This window comes from Vipera ursinii (genome assembly GCF_947247035.1).
Source record: "Vipera ursinii genome assembly, chromosome: 7".
NCBI lineage: Eukaryota > Metazoa > Chordata > Lepidosauria > Squamata > Viperidae > Vipera > Vipera ursinii.
Window position 1 is genome coordinate 70,687,617 of NC_139521.1, and position 21,096 is coordinate 70,708,712.

Below are 21,096 nucleotides of genomic sequence, written 5' to 3' on the forward strand. Positions count from 1 at the left end.
CTATCTCTATCCATCCCTCTCTCTCTCTCTTAACATTGCAAGGTAAGTCAAATGACAGTAGCATTTCATCAGTGCAGTACAGGCCCCGCCCCTTTCGTGCATGCACTGTGAAAAGGTGGAGCTTACATCCAACAGTGGCATGCTGCTTTTGTCATTTCAATGGAAATCTCTTGATTCCACAGATGTCTTCGGATTCACACAGCTCTGCATAAGAGTATGCCAGTCCCTTCTGCACTGGACATGCTCAAAACTCACCTTCTTCTCATTGATGTCCACCTGTTCATCATCTCCACCTGCTTCTTCAGGCAAATTCTTGATTTTATTCAAGAGTTCAGCTTTGGGTACAGACACACTGTAGTACGTCGGGCAGGTGACCGGCATTATAGCAGCTTCCTTTTTTTCATTCCTAGACACAGTTGAGAGCAAATATATAAATGGGAATGTAGAGGAATATTTTTGGCCTTCTTGTGCCAATTAAAATACGTTGTGGAGCTACTGTGGATGGGCAAGAAATGAGTTTTTCTTTCTGATTGTGAGTTGCTTTGAGAATTAAATCTCAGCTTATATCAATTGGTCAACCTCCCAGTTAAGAACGTAAACTCAAAGGAGGTCTCAAAGGTGATCATGGCAAGGTGGAAATTACAGACACTGAAGGTGTCCAGATGGGGGCCATGAATGCTGATTGACATCAATTTAAAAGTGATGTGAAGTATTACTACCATTTTATGCCTTGGTAGGATCCTATTTGGAATATTGCATCCAGTTTGAGTTGCTACAATATGAAAAAAAAGATGTTAGGACTCCAGAAAGAGTGCAGAGAAGAGCAACAAGGATGATTAAGGGGCTGGAGGCTAAAACATATGAAGAACGGTTGCAGGAATTGGGTACGTCTAGTTGAATGAAAAGGACTACAGGTGACATGCTAGGAGTCTTCCGATATCTCAGAGGTTGCCACAAAGAAGAAGGGGTCAAGCTATTCTCCAAAGCACCCGAAGGCAGGACAAGAAGCAACAGATGGAAACTAACCAAGGAGAGAAGCAACCTAGAAATAAGGAGAAATTTCTGGACATTTAGAACAATTAACCCGTGGAACAATTAGCCTCCAGAAGTTGTGGGTGCTCCAACACTGGAAGTTTTTAAGAAGAGATTGGACAAACATTTGTCTGAAATGGCATAGGGTCTCCAGTCTGTTATTCTATTATCATAGACATGTTCTTCAAGGACCTTGATGGTAACACCAGACCACCACTGGAGGGTGCAAGCTATCTTTTTTTTTTACTTCCAAGAATCTCCCCATTCATTAATTTCTTAAAGAATTCCATATTTCTGCAGAAACTTGATTCTCAGGTTTAATTTCAAGTGAACAGAGAACTTGCACGGAGATATCATAAAGCATTTAATCCTCCTTTCTTAGCACAGGAATCCAAATGAAAACTTTAAGGCTTCCTTATCCCTCTTATTCAAATTGCACACTGCAAAAGGAAATCATGGGCAAGCATATCTCAGAGCAGAGGATAGGACTAGATGACCTACAAGGTCCCTTCCACCACCACCACCATCATCATCATCATCATCATCATCATCATCATCAAATTTCCCTGCAGTAGTTCTTGATCAGTATTTCAGGAGGCAGAGAGAAGCCACTGTTAAAGGATTTTCTCTTTGAGTAAAAGGTAGACCTTGACTTACAACCCATTCCTTTATTGACTGTCACAACGGCACTGAAAAAAAAAAGTGATTTAAGAACGTTTTTCACATTTATGACCGTTGCAGCATCCCCATGGTCACATGATCAAAATTTGGATGCTTGGCAACTGGTTCACACTTATGACGGTTGCAGGTTGAAGTGATCGGTGACCGGGGCGGGTTCAAGTGATCAGCTTCTGCGGCTTTCTGACAAGCACAGTCAATGGGGGAAGCCAGTTTCACTTAACAAGAGCGTCACTAACTTAGCAACTGCAGCGATTCACTTAACAACCATGGCAAGAGAGGTCGTAAAATGGGGCAAAACCCGCTTAAGAACTGTCTCGCTTAACAACATAAAGCTCAACTGTGGTCGTAAGTCAAGGATTACCTGTTATTTCCTTTTTTACTCTATTCATTCCACTTAAAACCGCAGCACAGAATGCACAAGTTTTAAAAAAAACCAAATCTTTGGCAGATAACATTTAGGCAAAAAGCGCCATTTGCTACAGAGATAATAGGGGGAACAAAAGTTCAGCTGAACCCTGTTGTAGCATATAGATCTGAAATGATGGGATGGTTGTGAGGCTATTCCTACCAAACAAAACAAAACAAAACACAAAACACAAAACAAAGCAATCTAAGAGGCCAGCCTTTTAAGGATTCCCCAAGGCCTTATTTTCCTAAGAATCCGACTATAGAATATTTAGGCCCATTTTCAGAAACTCAGATAGGTCAGGGGTCTTCAAACATGGCCCTTTTACGACTTGTGGACTTCAACTCCCAGAATTCCTCGCCCAGAGGAATTCTGGGAGTGGAAGTCCACAGGTCATAAAAGGGCAAAAGTTTGAAGACCCCTGAGATAGGCTGTGATTGCTTTTCTTCGTGTTTATCCTGCAGAGTCTGCTTGGCCTAATTCTTCCAGTGAAGCTATCAATCAACGCCTGAGGCAAACAAGAGATTAATGTGGTGGCTTGTTCCAGACCCTCATGCTGATTAGGGCTGAGGGGGAGTGACTGGGGAGGACAAGAGCTTGGGTCTTCTCACAATCCAGCACCTTTGACAAACGCACAGTAACGTCCTGTTTCAGAAGGCTAAACAACAACAACAACAATAAATAATAATAATAATAATTGGAAGGGACCTTGGAAGTCATCTAGTCCAGCCCCCTGCTCAGGCAGGAAACCCTATACCAGGGGTAGGTAACCTTCGCTCTTTTATGACTCCTGGACTTCAACTCCCAGAATTCTGAGAGCCAGCCATGCTGAGGGGAAAGGGAGAGGTTTCCATGCTGAGCCGTGCTGGCTCAGGAATTCTGGGAGTTGAAGTGCACAAGTCATGAAGGGGCCATGGTTCTCCTATGCTGGCTCAGGAATTCTGGGAGTTGAAGTCCACGAGTCATAAAAGAGCCAAGGTTGCCTACCCCTGCCCTATACCATTTCAGACAAATGGCTGTCCAGTCTCTTCTTAAAAACTTCCAGTTTTTAATGTAAACGGCAAAAGACAAGTGGATGAGCCAACAAATATATAGTCCGATGTAGTCAAATATAGACAGTCCTACCCTATAGAATAGATAGCGTTAACCTTGGGAACTCTAAAGCTTCCTCCTTCCGTTATGTATTCAAGATGGACAGTGATTAATATTGGACCACCAATATCCCAACAACTTTCCCTGAATAGCTAATAAATTACAAAAGGACACCTGGAGCAAAAACTTAACAAGAAGCTTACTTGTTGCCAGCTGGAGAGAAATTACAGGCAGAATCGTTTATCCTTTTCTGCATTATTCTCTTCTTTGCACTTTCTTTAAGCACCCTGGATCCTCTGGGGAAAATCCCCTCCATGAGATCCATCGTAGTTTTCATCTTCGAATCAGGATCCAGGATGCTACACAGCGACTTGTCCTTGTGCACAATTTCCTTAGCTAAGAACTCCTCCTTCAGATCCTCCCGCGTTTTCTCTTTCCTTTGATTCTTCTTGAGACGGAGCTCCTTCTTCTCAGATTCCCCGTTTGCCGTTGCCGCTTCTTGAGAAGGGGCCTTCTCAACCGTTCCTTCAATGGCAGCGTGGCGCTCTTGGGCTTCCGGAGAAGGAGTGGGTCCAACAGCTTTGGGCTCGGAAGACCCGACCGATGGAGAAATGTTGGTCCTGAGGAAATCCGGTCCTGGTTTCTCCCTCACACTGAAGTCCCTGGAGAAAGCTTTGAGGTTCCTGTTCATAAGGAGCAGAAAAGATAATTTTACACAGCCTAATTATCACCGTCCTGTCTTTATGTCTAAGGATATTTACCCATGTTGTATGGCTATATTTCTTATGTCTAGGGATACATATCCATGTGGTATGGCTGTATTATTATCTTTTCTACTACCTTCTTCTATTAGTATCATATGCTTATATTATCTTGTTGTTTGTATGTAAATGTTGTTTGTATGTTTGTATGTAGACTGACTATATTACATTGTTGTTTGTAGATATTCTGAGAGCTTGTGCACCGGAGACAAATTCCTTGTGTGTCCAATCACTCTTGGCCAATAATTCAATTCAATTCAATTCAATTCAATTCAATTCAATTCAATTCAATTCAATTCAATTCAATTTTCTATTCTATTCTATTCTATTCTATTCTATTCTATTCTATTCTATTCTATTCTATTCTATTCTATTCTATTCTATTCTATTCTATTCTATTCTATCCCATTCCATTCTATATTCCATTCCATTCCATTCTATTCCATCCTGTAATCCTATCCTATCCTATCCTATCCTATCCTATCCCATTCCATATTCTATTCTATTCTATTCTATTCTGTTCTATTTCCATTCCATTCCATATTCTATTCTATTCTATTCTATTCTATTCTATTCTATTCTATTCTATTCTATTCTATTCTATTCTATTCTATTCCACCCCATCCCTGTCACCCAGCATCTGAATTCTGATCATGTGACCACGGGGATGCTGCAACGTAAATGTGAAAATTGGTCATGTCGCTTCTCCTGGTTGGATAATGAAACGTCTGCAAGAAAACAACCCAACTCGGAAAGCCCTAAGGACCCCACATTCTGTACAAAGAGTAGAAAGAGATGGACAAGTCACTGCAGTGACTTTAAAAGTCACTTAAAAGTCACCACCCTACCTTGTGGTTATCTTCTCCTCTCTGTCTGATCCCGGGTCATCCTCTTCTAATACCACACTTGGGGGCGGAGATGGAAATTCTTCTAGGCTGTCCCTGGAACTCTCCGGAGGAGGGGGTGGATATTCTGCGATAGCACCCATAGGATGAGCCTGTGCTTCTGGGATAAAAACGTCATCGTTGTCCTCTTCTTGACAGAACGGTGGCGGGGACATCTGGAGGTAGGTTTCTGAGATGCGAAGGGACAACCTTCCTTGGCTGGAGAGAGATTCTGGCTCTGAGAAGGAACTATTCTTAGAGGGGATGCCATGCCACTGTTGGAAAGCCTTCTGTCCAGATGTTTGAACAGAAATGGAGCTCTTTGGATGGTTCTCCTCCCTACTCCACTTGATTTTAGGTGGGGGTTGTCTTTGAGACAGAGTAGACCTAGATCTCCAAGCTGTTTCGTCTGCTGGCTCCTTGCCTGGGTAACTGACACCGTCCAGGACGTGGACCTGAGCTTTGCTATTCTCTTCTTTGTCAGTCCTGGGCGGCCATCTTGTGAGCGCGTTGTCTCCAGCAGCTGAAAAGTCGGGAAGAGTCGGGGTGGAGGATGCCGAACTGCGGGAAGAGTAGCTAGATTTGGAAGGAGTGACCCGTCTGAAGCCTTGTTTGGCGTCAGAATGCTTCTCCTTCATATCTGGGCAAGGGGAGACGAAGGCCGACGTCCGGCTGTGATGCCTGAGAATATCAGGGACCTTCTGTTTCTCTGCGGGCGGTGCCGAGCTGCCGACATTCTCACTGCTGTGATGAGGACGGTATTGTGTGAATGCCGATTTTTCCAGGTGGCTTCTTTTGCTACTGCCAAACGACCTAGGAGAGAGAGCGAGAGAGCAAGAAAACAGTTTTCTCAAAGTGAAATAAAAAAAATTTTGAAAAAAGGAGGGGAGAAAAAGCACTCCGCAATTCGAGCAGAAATCATTTTTAAAAATAGCCGTGGAGGTGACCCTTATAAGGGAAGTAATTAAGCAGTGCTTTAACAACATCTCCCAACACGTCTGCTCGTGTGGAAATGTTCTCTGTTCACAGAGCCTTCACAGTGAACTTGTCCACAGTGAAGCAACACCAGTAAAATAGGCAATGGTGAATAATTACGTTTACGGTTCAATAATGTGGCTTATTGGCATGACCGAACTAGGTAACATCATCAGTGCTAGAAGAGACTGGGGTTTGCTCTCATTTTATATACTAAAGGCCTGCCCTGTCAATGTTGGCAGGTGGTTCCTTGATTAAACAGTTGTTTACTGTTTCATAGACTGTCTGAAAAGGGAGCGTGACGGCTCAGCGGTTAAAGACGCTGGGCTTGTCAGCTGGAAAGTCGACCGCCCACGTTTGAAACCCGATCGTTGCACGATGGAGTGAGCTCCCGGGTTACTTGCCTCAGCTCCTGCCCACATCGCATGTTTGAAAGCATGCAGTGCGAGTCGATCTACAGGTACCACTTTGGTGGGAAGGTGATAGCGTTCCATGCGCCTTGGAGTATAGTCATGCTGGCCACATGACCACAGAAGCATCTTCGGACAATGCTGGCTTGCAGGGGTAGGCATCCTTGGATCTTTTATGACTTGTGGACTTCAACTCCCAGAATTCCTGAGCCAGCCGTGCTGAGGGGAAAGAGAGTTTCTAAGCTGAGCCATGCTGGCTCAGGAATTCTGGGAGTTGAAGTCCGCGAGTCATAAAAGAGCCAAGGTTGCCTACCCCTAGCCTAGGCCTAGGCCACATTATGACTTGTGGACTTCAACTCCCAGAATTCCTGAGCCAGTCACCCTGAGGGGAAAGGGAGAGGTTTCCAAGCTGAGCCACGTTGGCTCAGGAATTCTGGGAGTTGAAGTCCACGAGTCATAAAAGAGCCATGGTTGCCTACCCCTAGGCTAGAGTCAGACATGACAAGCCAGGGGAAACCTTTACCTTTAGTTTGTTGAATTGGTTCCTTCCTTGGGGTACAGTTAATGCTTTCATTTCTGAGGGCAAATAGTGCAGCAAAGATGCAGCTTACGTCTATTTTTGTACTCTGGAGCTCCTTGCTACAAATATATTAAACGACAAACGAAATCTCCATTCCAGCAAATCAGTGGTTTTACAAATGGGGACTGGATGGAATCACAAAACTTTTAGCACGATCAAAAATCCCAGCTATACCCTAACTCCACGAGGGAGCAGGACACAAATACGTTAGGTTAACATATGACATTCTGAAATAGTTCTCACATGATTTCCCTGCCATTCTGGAGCAGTAATTATGTGGGATATGCAAAGCATCTGAAGGGAGTCCTTCCCCAAAGCATGTTGTTGCAAGCAACCTGCCCTCCCTCTGAATGTTGAAGCAGCTGTGAAGTCTGCCAGGCTTAGCACAGGCTAAGCTTACGGGTTGATAGAAGTCCTTGTGAGGCTATGGAGGAAGTAAAGCATTTGAGGGTGTTTGTAGCAAGTGGAGGTGACTGGGAAGTTTTGGAAGAAATCCTATCAACTCTTCCGGCAGAGCCAGCATTTCACTCAAGCTGATGCAATTTGAGGAGCATCATCTCTTTGAATGCTCCCCAAGCTCTAATCATCCTTCCTTCTTTCTTTCCTTCTCTTTCTTTTTCTTCCTTCCTTCCTTCCTTCCCCCTTTCCTTCCTTCTCTTTCTTTTCTTCCTTCTCTTCCTTCCTTCCTTCTCTCTTTTCTTTCTCTTTCTCCTTCCTTCCTTCCCTTTCCTTCCTTCCTTCCTTCTCTCTTCTCTCTCTCCTTCCTTCCTTTTCTTTTTCTTCCTTCCTTCCTTCCCTCCTTCCTTCCTTCTCTCTTTCTTTTCTTCCTTCCTTCTTTCTTTCCTTCCTTCTCTTTTTCTTCCTTCCCTCTTTTCTTTCTTTCTTCTTTCTTTCTCCTTCCTTCCTTTTTTTCTTTCTTCCTTCCTTCCTTCTTTCCTTCCTTTTCTCTCTCTCCTTCCTTCCTTTTCTTTTTCTTCCTTCCTTCCTTCCCTCCTTCCTTCCTTCTCTCTTTCTTTTCTTCCTTCCTTCTTTCTTTTCTTCCTTCTCTTTTTCTTCCTTCCCTCTTTTCTTTCTTTCTTCTTTCTTTCTCCTTCCTTCCTTTTTTTCTTTCTTCCTTCCTTCCTTCTTTCCTTCCTTCTCTCTTCTCTCTCTCCTTCCTTCCTTTTCTTTTTCTTCCTTCCTTCCTTCCCTCCTTCCTTCCTTCTCTCTTTCTTTTCTTCCTTCCTTCTTTCTTTCCTTCCTTCTCTTTTTCTTCCTTCCCTCTTTTCTTTCCTTCCTTCTCTCTTCTCTCTCTCCTTCTTTTCTTTTTCTTCTTTCCTTCCTTCCCTTCCTTCCTTCTCTCTCTTTTCTTCCTTCCTTCTCTCCTTCCTTCTCTTTTTCTTCCTTCCCTCTTTTCTTTCTTTCTTCTTCTTTCTCTCTTTCCTTCCTTCCTTCCTTCCCTCTTTTCTTTTCTTTCTCTCTGCATTGTTAGGCTGTAGTTTCTGGCTTCACTCCTCTCTTGTGCTGACGCCAAGCCCATCATGTTTGGGTAAACAATTAACGAGAAATGAAAACTAGCCCAATTTGGCTGATGAGCCTTTGGAATTACATGGAGCTCTTTTTGACTGAAGAAAAGGGCGCCCTCAATCACCAACAAAGCCAGCTTACTGACTTTTACAGCTGTAGATTTTGGAAATAGCATTTCTAGGCATTTAGCATGCCTGCAAACACACACACACACACACACACACACACACACACACACACACACACTTACCTGCTTGTAGCACCCAGTACGTAGAAAGGATCTTTCATAAAATGAAAGATTGGGTTACTATCTTCCACCTGGAAATCCTTTAAGGAGAAGAGTTGGGAAGTTAAAAGCAAGTTTAAAAAGCCACGTGTTTCTATAAAAGAGAACTACAGCAAATTGGGTCTAGGACGGTGCTCACGCTAATGCAATGACTGCCTTATGGACAGTCCTCGACCTACAACCGTTCATTTAACAACCATTTGAAGTTATGACAGAACTGAAACAAGTGACTTACAACCAGTCCTTGCACTTGTGATCATTTGCAGCATCCCCAAGGTTACGTGATCAAAATATGGGCATTTTTGACAACTGGCATGTTTATAAAGGTTCAAATGGCCGGGGGTGGTGGTGGTGGTGTCATGTGATTGTCATTTGCTACTTTCCCAGCCAGTTGCTGGGAATTTTGAACAGGTGACATGGACATTTTGGGCCCAGCTGCAGTCGTAAATCGAGGAATTACTTGTACTCAAGCGGACAGAAGGAAGAGGAAGACAAACTTTTTGGAAGGGACAGATTAACTGAATTGGCTTTGTGCTCACAGACAGAAAAAGACCAGCCTCCACCTCTGTTTTTGTCTCACAGGCTTGCTGATTATCCAATTATTATTTTTTTTGTGGGTGCTAACAGTGTTCCTCGATCACTGCATCTGCATACCAGTGAACCTTGCCCGCCTCACTTCTGCCTGCCATGTAAAATACTAAAAGCCTGAAACCTCTGCTGGAAAAACTGGAAACACAAATGACACCTCCAGCGAAATTTGCTGGTCCCTCTTTTCATGGTCTCCTGCGACTTTTCTTCGGCTCGCAAAAGAGGAGCAATCTTTCCTTTTCCCGTTCTGAGAACGATTAAAGGGCAAGGAAGCTGGCTGAAATATTTAGCATCCAGGCGAGATTGAAGATGTGGTCTTCATTTGGTGCAATTGCTTGATTGTTGCACATCCTCCTTCCCTTGTCCTCACCACTTTCTACAGGGGGACGATCGAGAGCATCCTGTCATACAGCATCGCAGTCTGGTTTGGAAGCATCCCTGCCTCAGAAAAGGAAGGCGGTGCAGAGAGTGGTGAGGACGGCAGAAAAGATCGTGGGCAGTTCCCTCCCTCTCATCCAGGACGTGGCACAGAAGCGTTGCTTGAGCAGGGTCCGTAAGATTATCTGGGACACTACACATCCTCTCCACGACCTGTTTTCCTTGTTCCCTTCTGGGAGGAGGGGGCTCCGTGGTACCCGTAGAAGAACATCCAGATTCAGCCATAGTTTCGTTCCATACAGCATTAACCTTGTGAACTCTCAAGCTTTCTCCTTCCGTTATATATTCAAGATGGACACAGTTTAATATTTGTTAGGTATATGTAGGGGTGTGGCTCTATACATATGTTGTACATAGTACGGTTAGGTGTGTGTCATGTATGTGTTTCACTCTGAGAGCGGGCAGCTAAATTTCATTTTGGATGTGTGCCGTTGAGCCCATGGTAAAAAAAAATGACAATAAAGGTTATCTTATCTTATCTTATCTTATCTTGCTTAAGAAAAAGCCTGTAGATTTGAGTGAGCCTCGCAAATGTAACTTGTAGAGACCTGAGAATGCAAGGAATAAAGTTGTTGGACAGCATGAGAAACCCCTGGGGATTAATTCTCCTAACTATCTTAAGAGCAAAATAAGATTGTTTTAACTGGCATATTATTGGGAATGTCAGGCCCAAGGAACTGTTTGGCAGACAAGGAGAACAGATATTAGATTGCATAGAGATAGAAATTGCAACTTGAGGTTATGACCTAACTGGAATGTGACTGCACAATGACCACTCAGCAACACACAGCTGCCTTTACAGTTAGTCCTCAACTTATGACCACAACTGAGCCAAAAAAAAATATGTCTGTGCCTAAGCAAGGCAGTTGTTAGGTGAGTTTTGTCCCATTTTGCAACCTTTCTTGCCACTGTTGTTAAGTGCATCACTGCGGTGGTTAAGTTAGTAACACGGTTGCTAAGTGAATCTGCCTTCCCCATTGACTTTGCTTCAGTTGCAAAAGGGGATCACGTGACCCCAGGACGCTGCAACCGTCATAAACGGGAGTCAGTTGCCAAGCATCTGAATTCTGATCGTGTGACCCTGGGGATGCTGCAACGGTCGTAAGTGTGAAAAACGGTCATAAGTCACTTCTTCCAGTACTGTTGTAACTTGGAACCATCACTAAACGAGAGATTGTAAGTCTGTTGCTTAGTAACATAATTTTTTGGCTAAATTATTATTATTATTATTATTATTATTATTATTATTATTATTATTATTAATTATTATTATTATTATTATTATTATTTATTTATTCAATTTCTATACCGCCCTTCTCCCGAAGGACTCAGGGCGGTTAACAGGGCATATATAAATAACAATACAAAAGTTAAAAAGAAATTAAACAATGCCCAATTAAAATACAATAACAATAAAAACAGTAAAAAACCCATTAAAAAACCCTAACCCCATCAGGCCAGACCAGCTAGTTCAAATAAGTGGGTCTTCAGCCCGCGCCGGAAGGAGCGAAGGTCCGATGCCATCCGGAGCTCAACCGGCAGTTGGTTCCATAACGCCGGAGCGCCCACAGAGAAGGCCCTCCCCCTGGGGGCCACCAGTCGACATTCCCTGACCGGAGGCACCCTAAGGAGGCCCTCTCTGTGGGCACGCACAGGGCGGAGGGGAGTTGACGCCGGCAGCAGGTGGTCCCCGAGGTATCCCGGACCCATGCCATGTAAGGACTTAAAGATCATAACCAAAACCTTGAACCTCACCCGGAAGACAACTGGTAACCAATGTAGCTCGCGGAGCATAGGTGTAACATGGGAGTACCGGGAAACTCCCAAGACAACTCTCGCGGCCGTATTCTGTACCAGTTGGACCCTCCGAGTGGTCTTCAAGGATTGTTGGTTGTTAAGTGGTTGTAGTCGTATGTTGAGAAGCACCTGTAATGCCTTCTTTTCACCTGTACCAGCTGAAGTGTCCTGTGTGTGGCCAACTGTTTAAGAGTTTAATGTAAAGATTTGGGTCTATTGATTGTCTAAAAAGATTGAATGTTAAAACAACTAGGATATGTATAAACTAAAAATTATTGATAAATGTAAGAATGTTATTTTTTATTTAATCAATATAATAAGAATTGTATTAATTTAAATATGAGACAGTAAATACTAAGGGGAAAACAGAGGAAATATTTAATGTAAAAGTTTGAGATCTATACTAAAGATATTGGTATATTACTGAATTATTGACCAACTCAGCCATCACACGTTGCTTTTCAAATATTTAAATGTAAAACTAGAAAACCAATAACATTTTCTTAAAAAAAAAAAAGATTTGGGTCTATTACAGAAAGTCCTCAACTTACCACCGCAATTGAGCCCCAGATCTCTGTTGCTAAGTGAGACATTTGTTAAGTGAGTTTTGCTCCATTTTAAGTTCTTCCTTGCTGCCGTTGTTAAGTGAACCACTGCAAGTTGTTAAGCTAGCTGGCAGCATGGTTGTTAAGCAAATCGGGTTTCCCCACCGACTTTGCTTGTCAGAATGTTGCAAAAGGGGCCCTGGGACACTGCAACTGTCATAAATACGAGTCAGTTGCCAGTGTCTGAATTTTGATCACATGACCATGGGGGAATGCCACAATGGTTGTAACTGTGAAGAAGGGTCGTCAAGTCACTTTTTTCAGTGCCGCTGTAACTTTGGACAGTCACTAAATAATAATAATAATAATAATAATAATAATAATAATAATAATAATAATAATAATAATAATAATAATTGATTGATTGATTGAACTTATATACTGCCCTTCTCCCGTAGGACCCAGGGTGGTTCACAAGGCAATTAAAACAACATTATAATACAAAAAGTTAATAACAATTAAAATAGATTAAATTATCCTTGATGAACTGTTATACGTCAAGTACTATCTGTATTACAAAACAGCATGGGGATATATTTTCCAATGGTATAATTGCTTGCCCAATTGTAATCTTAGGAGATTCTTCAACATACGTTGCCAATAAAACCGCATCGTACGCCCACAAGACAACAGGAGTTTTAGCTTGTAAATCTGTAGTTACTCTTTATCCCATATATGTATATCATGGTGCCGTTTGGCTAAATGCAAGTAAAAGCTGTGAAGAGCTGCCAAGAACCAGGCATGCATTAGATGGGATATCCACTAAACGATTACTGAGAAAGCTGCCTTACAAGAAACAAGATAATTTCCTTAATCTATTTCAATCTTGTTTGAATACGACTAGCTTGTTATCTGATGTTCAGAATAAAAATGGTGATCTGGGTTAGATCTGGATTTCTCCGGCTAGGATGACGGTTGATCCCTAATAAAAAAATATCTGGTATTCTCCTTCTTCTTCTCTCTCTGCTATGAAACACAAAGCATCCCAATTAACACAATGATGGAAAATGGGTGGATTCACATACCGATAATCCTTGATTTACAACAGTTGATGTAGTGACCATTTGAACTTACGACGGTACTGGAAAAACGACTTATGACTGTTTTTCCCACTTAAGACTATTGTTACCACCTCCACGTTCACATGATCAAAATTTGGCTGCTTGGCAACTGGTTCATATTTATGACCGTTGCAGTGTCCCGGGGTCAGGCGATCCCCTTTTGCAACTTTCTGATAAGCAAAGTCAATGGGGGAAGCCAGATTCACTTAACAACCGTGTCACTAACTTAACAACCGCAGTGATTCACTTTAGAAGGGTGGCGAGAAAGGTCGTAAAATGGGTCCACGTTCACTTAAGAACTGTGTCACTTAGCAACAGAAATTTGGGGCTCAATTGTGGTCGTACGTCGAGGAATATCTGGACTGTCCTAGCCCTTAGTTTATTTGAATCACGGTTGGTTGAATAATTCACAATTGGCGGGATAGATCTCATGCAAAGCCATAACCTATGGCTCAGAAGTGAGGGTCACCTTGCATTAATCCAAAATCTAATATGACGGGGGTTCCCAGTCAATGAGATATAATGGTATGATCTTTCTGTGCATTTGAATTATTACCTTGGCCAGAGCTGGGGGTTTCCAAATATGAAAAATTGGGAGACACGAAGGGAGAAAAAAAAAAGAGCTTGGGAAAACACACAAAAAAACCAACCAAAAACAAACACAGATGCTAAAGATCACATATTTTGAGGAGATGGGATCCCAGCTGGGCATAATTTACTAGGCCCAAAGATTATTTTGGCTGTGGATTGCCTTTCTCTGTTGTAGGTGGGGAAGGCAGCAGCTGGTGAGGGACAGGCTCTTTCACTGCTCACCCAAATTTATAAGTCGGGAGACCCATCAGGCATGCAGGCTGAGACAGGCTAAAAGAGAAGCTGCAGCAAAAGAGAAGGAATGTAGGGCTGAAGACAGATCGGCTGGCGAGATTGCACAGCTATCAATTTCCTCTGTTCTTTAAACAAATTCCTTTGGTGACACGGTTGCATAATTTATAGCCAGGCTGCACGGAACATTATATTCCCTAAGGAGAGCCTGCAATACACACACACACACACACACACACACACACACACACACACACACACATATATGCATTTCAAACTTATTAGTTTTCATCAGTCACTGACTGATGAAAACTAATAAGTTTGAAATGCATATCAGTCTCCCTTAATTCTTTGTTAGCAATTTACACACACACATATATATATATACACACACACATATACACACACACACACACACACACACATATTGCAGTCCAAGCTGGGGCCAGTGTAAAATAAACTGCAACTGAAATAAAGTCTTCCAGAAATTATCAAAATTCAGATAAGCTTTGTTTTATCCGTAGCCATGCTTGGCCTTCCCGTCTTTCTCCACTCTTAAAAAAAATAAATATGGCTGGATTCCAAAGAAAATAAGGGCCATTAAGAAGCCCAAGGGAGGATTGTGGTTATTTTTAACCATTTAGTTCTGTCTGACTCTTGGTGATTGTACAGGAAGTCCTGGAACTTACTGAGCCCCAAATTTCTGCTGCTAAGGGGCACATTTCTTTCAGTGATTTTTGCCCCATTTTACGACCTTTCTTGCCGCAGTTTTTAAGTGAATCACTGCCGTTGTTAAGTTAGGAACACGGCTGTTAAGTGAATCTGGCTTCCCCTTTGACTTTGCTTGTCAGAAACCCTGGGACACTGCAACTGTCATAAATATGAGTCGGTTGCCAAGCGGTTGAATCTTGATCATGTGACCATGGGGATGCTGCAATGGTTGTTAAGTGTGAAAAATGGTCATAAGTTACGTTTTGGGCTCAATTGTGGTTGTGAGTCGAGGACTGTCTTTATATTATACCCATGATCAAACCTCTGGGGCCCTGTTAGCACATTGCCACTCAAATTACGTAAATGTGGCTGCAGAAAATAGGCTGCTCATTAGTCTACAAAAAAGAAGAAAATGATCTTAAAGTTCTACTAGAATCAGGGGTAGGTAACCTTGGCTCTTTTATGACTCGTGGACTTCAACTCCCAGAATTCCTGAGCCAGCCATGCTGAGGGGAAAGGGAGAGTTTCCAAACTGAGCCATGCTGGCTCAGGAATTCTGGGAGTTGAAGCCCACGAGTCATAAAGCGGCCTAGGCTCTTTTATGACTTGTGGACTTCAACTTCCAGAATTCCTGAGCCAGCCATGCTGAGGGGAAAGGGAGAGTTTCCAAGCTGAGCTATGCTGGCTCAGGAATTCTGGGAGTTGAAGCCCACGAGTCATAAAGCGGCCTAAGCTCTTTTATGACTTGTGGACTTCAACTCCCAGAATTCCTGAGCCAGCCATGCTGAGGGGAAAGGGAGAGTTTCCAAACTGAGCCATGCTGGCTCAGGAATTCTGGGAGTTGAAGTCCACCAGTCATAAAAGAGCCAAGGTTGCCTACCCCTTTGATCTACTGGAGCTTCAGAAAACACACCTCTGTGCCGAAACCTTTGCAAATAAAAAAAGAAGTGTCAAGATAAACGAACAATGAGGAACTTGTAATATGTGTTCTATATCAGCACATACCTGGCACATTTTATCTGCTGAGGGAGATGACCTGGATCGGACGTGCATGGTCATAGGCTGGTTTTCTGTCCTGTCCAGCAGGTCTTCTGCAGAAGCTGACTTCCCGGGCTTCTTGATGAGCCGTGTCTTTTTCTCCAGGACCTGGTGGACAGGGTGTGCTTGGGTGCAAATGTCAAGATCCGTCTGAGTGCTCTTCGTAAGCTCAGGATTAACTCTATGATCTGGGCGGCCATCTGCTTTCAGCCAAGTGGGGGTGGAGCTTTTACTGCTGCTGTGATTTGGGTGGCCCGCCATCTTGCTCTCAAATTCAATGGGATTAAAGCAACCATGAAGCCCCGGAAGAGGAGAATAAACGTGCCCCATTCTAGAGGCCCATTCTAGAGACTCCCTTGTATGAAAGAGACTCTGGTCTTGAAGAGAATTCATGCTAGAAGCCGGCGACAAGGACTGACTATCTTGGCCACTCCTTTGCCGGCATGGGGTCTGCGATCCTTCCCTTTCTTGGGAAGCCGAAGAGGGGCGTTTCCCAATTTTGCGCTTAATGTAATCTGCAAGGGCATTTTGCTGCAGCTGCTTCAGCTCTGGCCTGGAAAGATTGATGGTGGAACAAGCTTTGTTCTCCTTCTCGAAGATCTTGCGTCGGTCAGCCACGGTGCTCTCGGCAAAGACAAACTGGAGCATCTTCTTCTGAAGCGAGGATGGCGAGAGGTCATTATCCGACACACCTATTTCGTTCATCTTCTCCGGTTCGGAGTAAGACCTCTTTTTCTGCTCAGCGGTTAGCCGTTTCCTTCCCCCGATACGGTGCACGTGCAGAGGCCCTGGAAGGTCTTCTTTATTGGTAGGATCCATCTTTATCTCTGTCGGTGTGATGCTATGCCTCTCCTTTGGGGTATGTGGAGAGGCTGTTGTGCTCCTCATCCCTGTGTGGGCTGAAGCTGGTCTTGGGGTACTTCTCTGAACCTCCTTCCCCAAGGCGGGACTAATGTTGAGGTCTTTGCGCCTGAATGAGGTGGCCCTCAAAACTTTTGACTGAGCATCCTTAATGCTATTCCTGTAAGCCCTGTTAAGAGGGGCATCCCGCTGTGAGCTGTGGGGTTCCTTGGCACTGACTTTCTGTAGGATTTCTCTCTCGGGTTCATCCAACAACTGAAATGTACTTCTGCTCCTCTGCAGCTGCCCAGATTTTTTGTGTGACTCCTTGCCAGAGCCCCCGTGGCGGTAGGTGCTCTGCTGATCTGGCGGTGCTACCAAAGCCGCCGCTGTTACCCTCTGTGGCTCAGCGGAATACCGGTTGGTCTTTTCTGGTTTGCTGGTACCTCTTTCGTTTGGATAGAGCACATTTGGGTACAGGTCTGAGTTGTTTGTGCTGGCCGGCCTGCTGTGTTCATCCAGAAATTGAGCATACTCTTGAGAGTTATGTCTACGTCGGCTATCTTCAACGCTGGACTTCTTTGATCCAGAATTTTGGCTCAAGCTATTTGCACTCTGTGGCCGCTGATGGCCTTGTTCCCGTCGCTCTATCTTGCTGACCTTCTCCAGCACAGAACATCGGGTTTTTCTAGACTCCTTTTTCCCAGACCAGGGGGGCTGAATGCTATTGCTGCTGCAAGATCGGAACTGGTCAGCTCTGAAATCGGAGGCCTTTGGGAGCAACGGAAAGGAAGGCTCCTCATAATTTGGTTCCACGCCGTGGTTGTAATCGGCATTTGTAATTGCATCTCGGTGATCTTCTGTGGCACGCCATTCTCTGTCCTGCCAAAATTCCGCCACCTGCTCTTTGCCATCCTTTTCTTCCTGATTGGCATAGTTAACAAAATGCCACTTGGCACCCGGGCAACTCCTACACGCTTGCACCTCCTTCAAATCCATGGGGTTTTGAAGCTGAGTACTCTCTGGGATATTTTGCAAGGAAGAGAACAGGTACTGCTTCGCCTTATTGGGAGTCCACTGGTTTTGTGCGGTGGGATCGCACTCATTTCTCGGCAGGTTGGCGTTCCGATCCTCTTGCTGTTCTTCTGAACTGTATGCCTTTGACGGGCAGCAGGCTTTGCTCTCAGCCATCGCATCTCGTAGGTGGAACGACCAAGGCTGAAAAGCATGGTTCAAGTATTGGGCATCATTTGCACTTTCTTGGATGCTGGGTTGTGCTGCATATGTGGGCTCTGCTTCCTCCTCCTGTCTCGGAGAGGTTGGGTAGGCTTGAGGATGGGTCCTGTATAAGATGACTTTCGAAGTCTCATTGTCCATCTTTTTTTTCCCTGCTCCGGATGGTCCACATTCGGGGTGGTAGAAGACGGTTGCCTTGCTCGGAATGCTTTGGTTTCCATTCTCATCCATGACAGGAAGCGGCTTACAGGAAACAGCCTTTTCATAGGAAGCTGAAAAAGAAGCAGGAGGCGGAGCGTGGCCACTCTCTTTGGCAAGGGCTGGGTACACCAGCCCGCTGTTGTTCGCAGAAGGGTGAGGAACCTGGGCAAAATGTGGTTCGGGAGAAGGAACGGGGTAAACTCCAGTAGGTAGCAGTGGCTGTCCTGGTTGAGCAGCTTGGGGGTAACCTTGTTTTGGCTTCATGGTGGGGCTGCCCTCTGGACTCCTCTCCATCACAGTGTGGAGTTGTCCTTCTAGGAATGCTGGTTTCGAGAGCTGTCCTGGAGGAGGCGTGCCCTGGCCTAGGAGAAGCCAAGCATTTTTGGGATGGGTCCTCAAGGCCTTCCTTTGCTCGTGACTAGACCAAGAGCTGGGCCTGTCGTGGTGCCTGATTGCTGTGTAGCTATCACTTCGGGCAGGTGGCATGGGGGGCCCCTCTGTGTACTGGTTCTCGTTATCCAACGCATTCCGTGACTGTGGGCTTTTGTGATGGCCATGTGGCCTGCTGGCGCTGTAACCTTTAGGGTGGGCCTCACCACTGGGTACGAGAGCAGAAGACTTCACTTCATATTCCTCTGAAACTCCTCTCTGGGCGTTGTAGACCGTCTTAATGTATCTGATGTCTGCCTGCCTCATGCCACCTTCCTGCAGCCTGGCCCGAGAATGCACGTTCTCCATAGAATAGGACCTTTCCTTGCAGAAGGGAGGCAGTTGATATTCGGGGGTGCTGGAGCTCGTGGAGAAAGAGCTGTAAGCAGAATCCCTCTTGCTGTGAAGGTGAGCAAGCTGGTCAATGCTACTGGTGGACTTGGCCGGTGAAAGATGGCAGGAAGGATGGGTGTATCCCGCAGGCAGATGATCCAAACTCTCCATGCTTCCCCTGGAACTGTACTGGTCGGGACTTCTCCTTAAAAAGCCATGGTCGAAGTTGGAGAGATCGTTGGCGGAGGAACTGAAGACAGGAGCCAGTGAGAAAGACAGACGCACAAACACAGAAGGGAAACACTGGTTAGCGTGGATATGCGAGCGAACGAGCGAGAGTTGAATGGACTTATAAAGGGACGGAGGGATATGTTTAGTTTATGGAGGATGGACGAAAACCCATATTTGGGCCTCGTGCTGTTCTTAGTGTGCAGTCATCCTGGTTTCCTAGAAAGAATGATTTTCACATTGCAACACATGTCTCTTATTTATCACTGTAAAGGGAGGGGAAAAAATAGATGGAGAAAATCTCCAGAGGAGGAGGAGGAGGAGGAGGCTATGCAAGGAAATGCATGTGAGTCAGCCACACCCATGAAATTCATCACAAGCATGCTAAACATCACCCAAATATCCAGACATCATTAGAGGAAAGGAAGATCAGGAGAAGAGGGGGAGGGAAGAGAGAGAAACCAGTCTTTCTTTTCTAAGTCTTCTCCCCTCCCCCCTTCTCCCCCCCCTCCCCTCCATTTTAAAGTGCTGGCAGCCTTTGGGAAACTCCAAGTATACCGGAGATTTTTCTGTGCTTTGTGAAATTAAAACAGGCATGATGGGAAAGAAGGCAACAAGAAATGGATGTGGAAATAGAAACCAAAAGTTGGCAAACCTCCATAATTTCAGGAAGTCATCAACCAAGGTTGTCCCAGGGGACACCCCAGTCCAAAAGTTAGAGAACAGAATTACAGCATCTCTTCTCAAGAAGGCTGGGACAGCCCCCCATCAAATCCACACAAGCTATTGTCACTGCTACTGTGAAGAGAACAGACCTGGATTTGTCAATCCAGCCACCCGCAAAAAGGTTGTTCTTTTCAAATGTGTTGGGACTGGGAATTCTTGGCACTGAAGTAAGTCCAAGATGTGGGCTTTAAGTTAAGAAGACAGATATGGTAGTCCTCAACTTATGACAATTCATTTAGTGACCGTTCTGTCCAAGATGAGGGCTTTACGTTAAGAAGACAGCTCTGGTAGTCCTCAACTTATGACAATTCATTTAGTGACCGTTCAGTCCAAGATGAGGGCTTTAAGTTAAGAAGACAGCTCTGGTAGTCCTCAACTTATGACAATTCATTTAGTGACCGTTCAGTCCAAGATGAGGGCTTTAAGTTAAGAAGACAGCTCGGGTAGTCCTCAACTTATGACAATTCATTTAGTGACCGTTCAGTCCAAGATGAGGGCTTTAAGTTAAGAAGGCAGCTATGGTAGTCCTCAACTTATGACAATTCATTTAGTGACCGTTCAGTCCAAGATGAGGGCTTTAAGTTAAGAAGACAGCTATGGTAGTCCTCAACTTGTGACAATTCATTTAGTGAATTGTCAAAATTAAAATGGCACTGAAAAAAGTGACTTATGACTGTTGTTCATACTGACAACTGTTGTAGCATCCCCATGGTCATGGGATCAAATTAGTTTAACAATTGATTCATATTTATGACAGTTGCAGTGTCCCAGGGTCATGCAACCCCCTTTTGTGACTTTCTGATAAGCGAAGTCAATAGGGAAGCCAGATTCACTTAACAATCGTGTTCCTAATTTAACAACTGATTCACTTAACCCTAACTCTACCTTGAACTGGTAAAAAGAAAAAGAGCCATTTTTGTGCTAATTGGTTCAATGATAAATATAAACTTAGGAAAACTTGGGTTTAAGTATCTGCATCATGTGACACACTACTTAAAAACCACTGGAGGTTTTTAAGAAGAGATTGGTCAACTATTTGTCTGCAATAGTATGGGGTTTCCTGCCTGAGCAGAGGGTTGGACTAGAAGACCTCCAAGGTCCCTTCCAACTCTGTTATTCTGTTTTTCCATTACTAATAGATTAAATCATTACTGGAAACATCATGACACATGAGTATGTAATGAGGACCTTTTCTGTCAAACTTCGAAGAAATTTTGCACTGTTTTGTTAAGGACTGCAGAAAGATGAAATTAGACTGGTCTAAGTTGGACTAAAGTAGACTAACACAAACTTTTCGGAATTGGACTGAAGTGCTATCCGTAATCTTAAATTCTTGCCTAGTCTGATCTTAGTAAATTCTAGAGGCTAGAGAGAACCAACTCAGTGCCTTATTTTTAATTTCATTCCCCCCCCCCCTTATCTACCATATT

At 44.2% G+C, this 21,096-nt stretch overlaps 1 protein-coding gene across 1 annotated transcript in view; it reads right to left on the bottom strand.

Moving 5' to 3' along the window:
- Positions 1-21,096, bottom strand: part of SHROOM3 (shroom family member 3) — a 78,203-nt gene that overhangs the window by 3,163 nt on the left and 53,944 nt on the right. Inside the window, exons 4-8 of the mRNA XM_083368035.1 lie at positions 15,641-18,962; positions 8,578-8,654; positions 4,821-5,669; positions 3,415-3,894; positions 256-406 (exon numbers count right to left, since the gene is read on the bottom strand). Of these exons, the coding sequence (XP_083224161.1) occupies positions 256-406; positions 3,415-3,894; positions 4,821-5,669; positions 8,578-8,654; positions 15,641-18,962 (4,879 nt within the window). The remainder of the gene's footprint in view (positions 1-255; positions 407-3,414; positions 3,895-4,820; positions 5,670-8,577; positions 8,655-15,640; positions 18,963-21,096) is intronic.